Here is a 1,057-nt window from a genome sequence, read left to right as displayed (position 1 = left end):
GTCCCTGCCCATGCAGGGGGTGGGACTGGATGATCTTTAAGGTCCCTTCCCAACCAAACTGTTCCGTGACTCTATGTGGTTGCCCATGACACAACCACTGGTTTAATGTCTCTGCTAAGAAAACATTTCCTCTCCCCTCTGTGCCTTAAAATATGACTCCAGAGCTGCCAGGAGGTGACTGAGCTGCTCTTGTTTGCAACAGGAAAAGAGAAGAGAAGCTGGAGTGGATGTACCAGGGCCCAGGGGGCATGGTGAACAGGGAGGAGTACCTGATGGGGCGCCCCGTGGACAAATACATCTTTGAGAAGGCTGAAGAGAAGGATGCTGGCTGCTCCAGCGAGACTGGGCTCCTCCCAGGCTCCATCTTTGCCAAGTCAGGTGCCAATTCTGTCCTGGACATGGCCAACAAAATCCGGGAGGATCCCCTGTTCATGATCAGGTACTGCAGGTGGAGCTGGGAGCAGTGGGAGAAGCAGGCAAAGAACTGGCTGCTTTATCCCTGTCCCAGCTCCGGGTGTGACTGTTCCTTTGGCTGGTTTGGGAACTCTGGGAGCTGCTGTAATTAGTGTGGGAGGCAGAGATGGGCACAGCTGGTGTTTGTTTCCCCTCCTGGTGGCACCTCCAGGGGAGCAGGGCAGACTCCCCCCTCAGCTGGACCTCTTCTGAAGGTCCAAAACTTCCCTGTTTTCCTGCTTGATGCCTTTTCAGAGCCTGCCTTTCCTCTGGATCTTTCATGAAAAGACACTTCCAGCTGTTCCAAAATGCTCAGTGTGGGTTTGTTTTGTTTTCCTGCTTTAGGAAGAGGGAGGAGGAGAAGAAGAGAGAAGTGTTGAATAATCCTGTCAAGATGAAGAAAATCAAAGAGCTGGTAGGTGAACCTCCCTGCTCCTGGTGAGCACAGAACACTGAGCCAAGGGGAGGGTCAGAGGTGAAAACTGGTGGTTTTCTGGGACAAGGAGCTGAATCCCATTTCCTGACTCATATTAAAATGGAATAAGTTCAGCTTCCTAGAGCCCTGATGGAATCCAACAAGGTTTTTTATCAGTGTCTCAGCAGG

General features: G+C 51.8%; 1 protein-coding gene across 1 annotated transcript in view; it reads left to right on the top strand.

Moving 5' to 3' along the window:
- Positions 1-1,057, top strand: part of CWC25 (CWC25 spliceosome-associated protein homolog (S. cerevisiae)) — a 13,494-nt gene that overhangs the window by 7,933 nt on the left and 4,504 nt on the right. The window contains exons 3-4 of the mRNA XM_009997302.1: positions 203-439; positions 799-868. Coding sequence (XP_009995604.1) covers positions 203-439; positions 799-868 — 307 coding nt within the window. The remainder of the gene's footprint in view (positions 1-202; positions 440-798; positions 869-1,057) is intronic.

Source organism: Chaetura pelagica, unplaced genomic scaffold (genome assembly GCF_000747805.2).
Source record: "Chaetura pelagica isolate M959 unplaced genomic scaffold, ChaPel_1.0 scaffold1034, whole genome shotgun sequence".
NCBI classification, from domain to species: domain Eukaryota; kingdom Metazoa; phylum Chordata; class Aves; order Apodiformes; family Apodidae; genus Chaetura; species Chaetura pelagica.
Note: the sequence above shows the minus strand (reverse complement) of the source record. Positions and strands in the feature narration are given on the sequence as shown.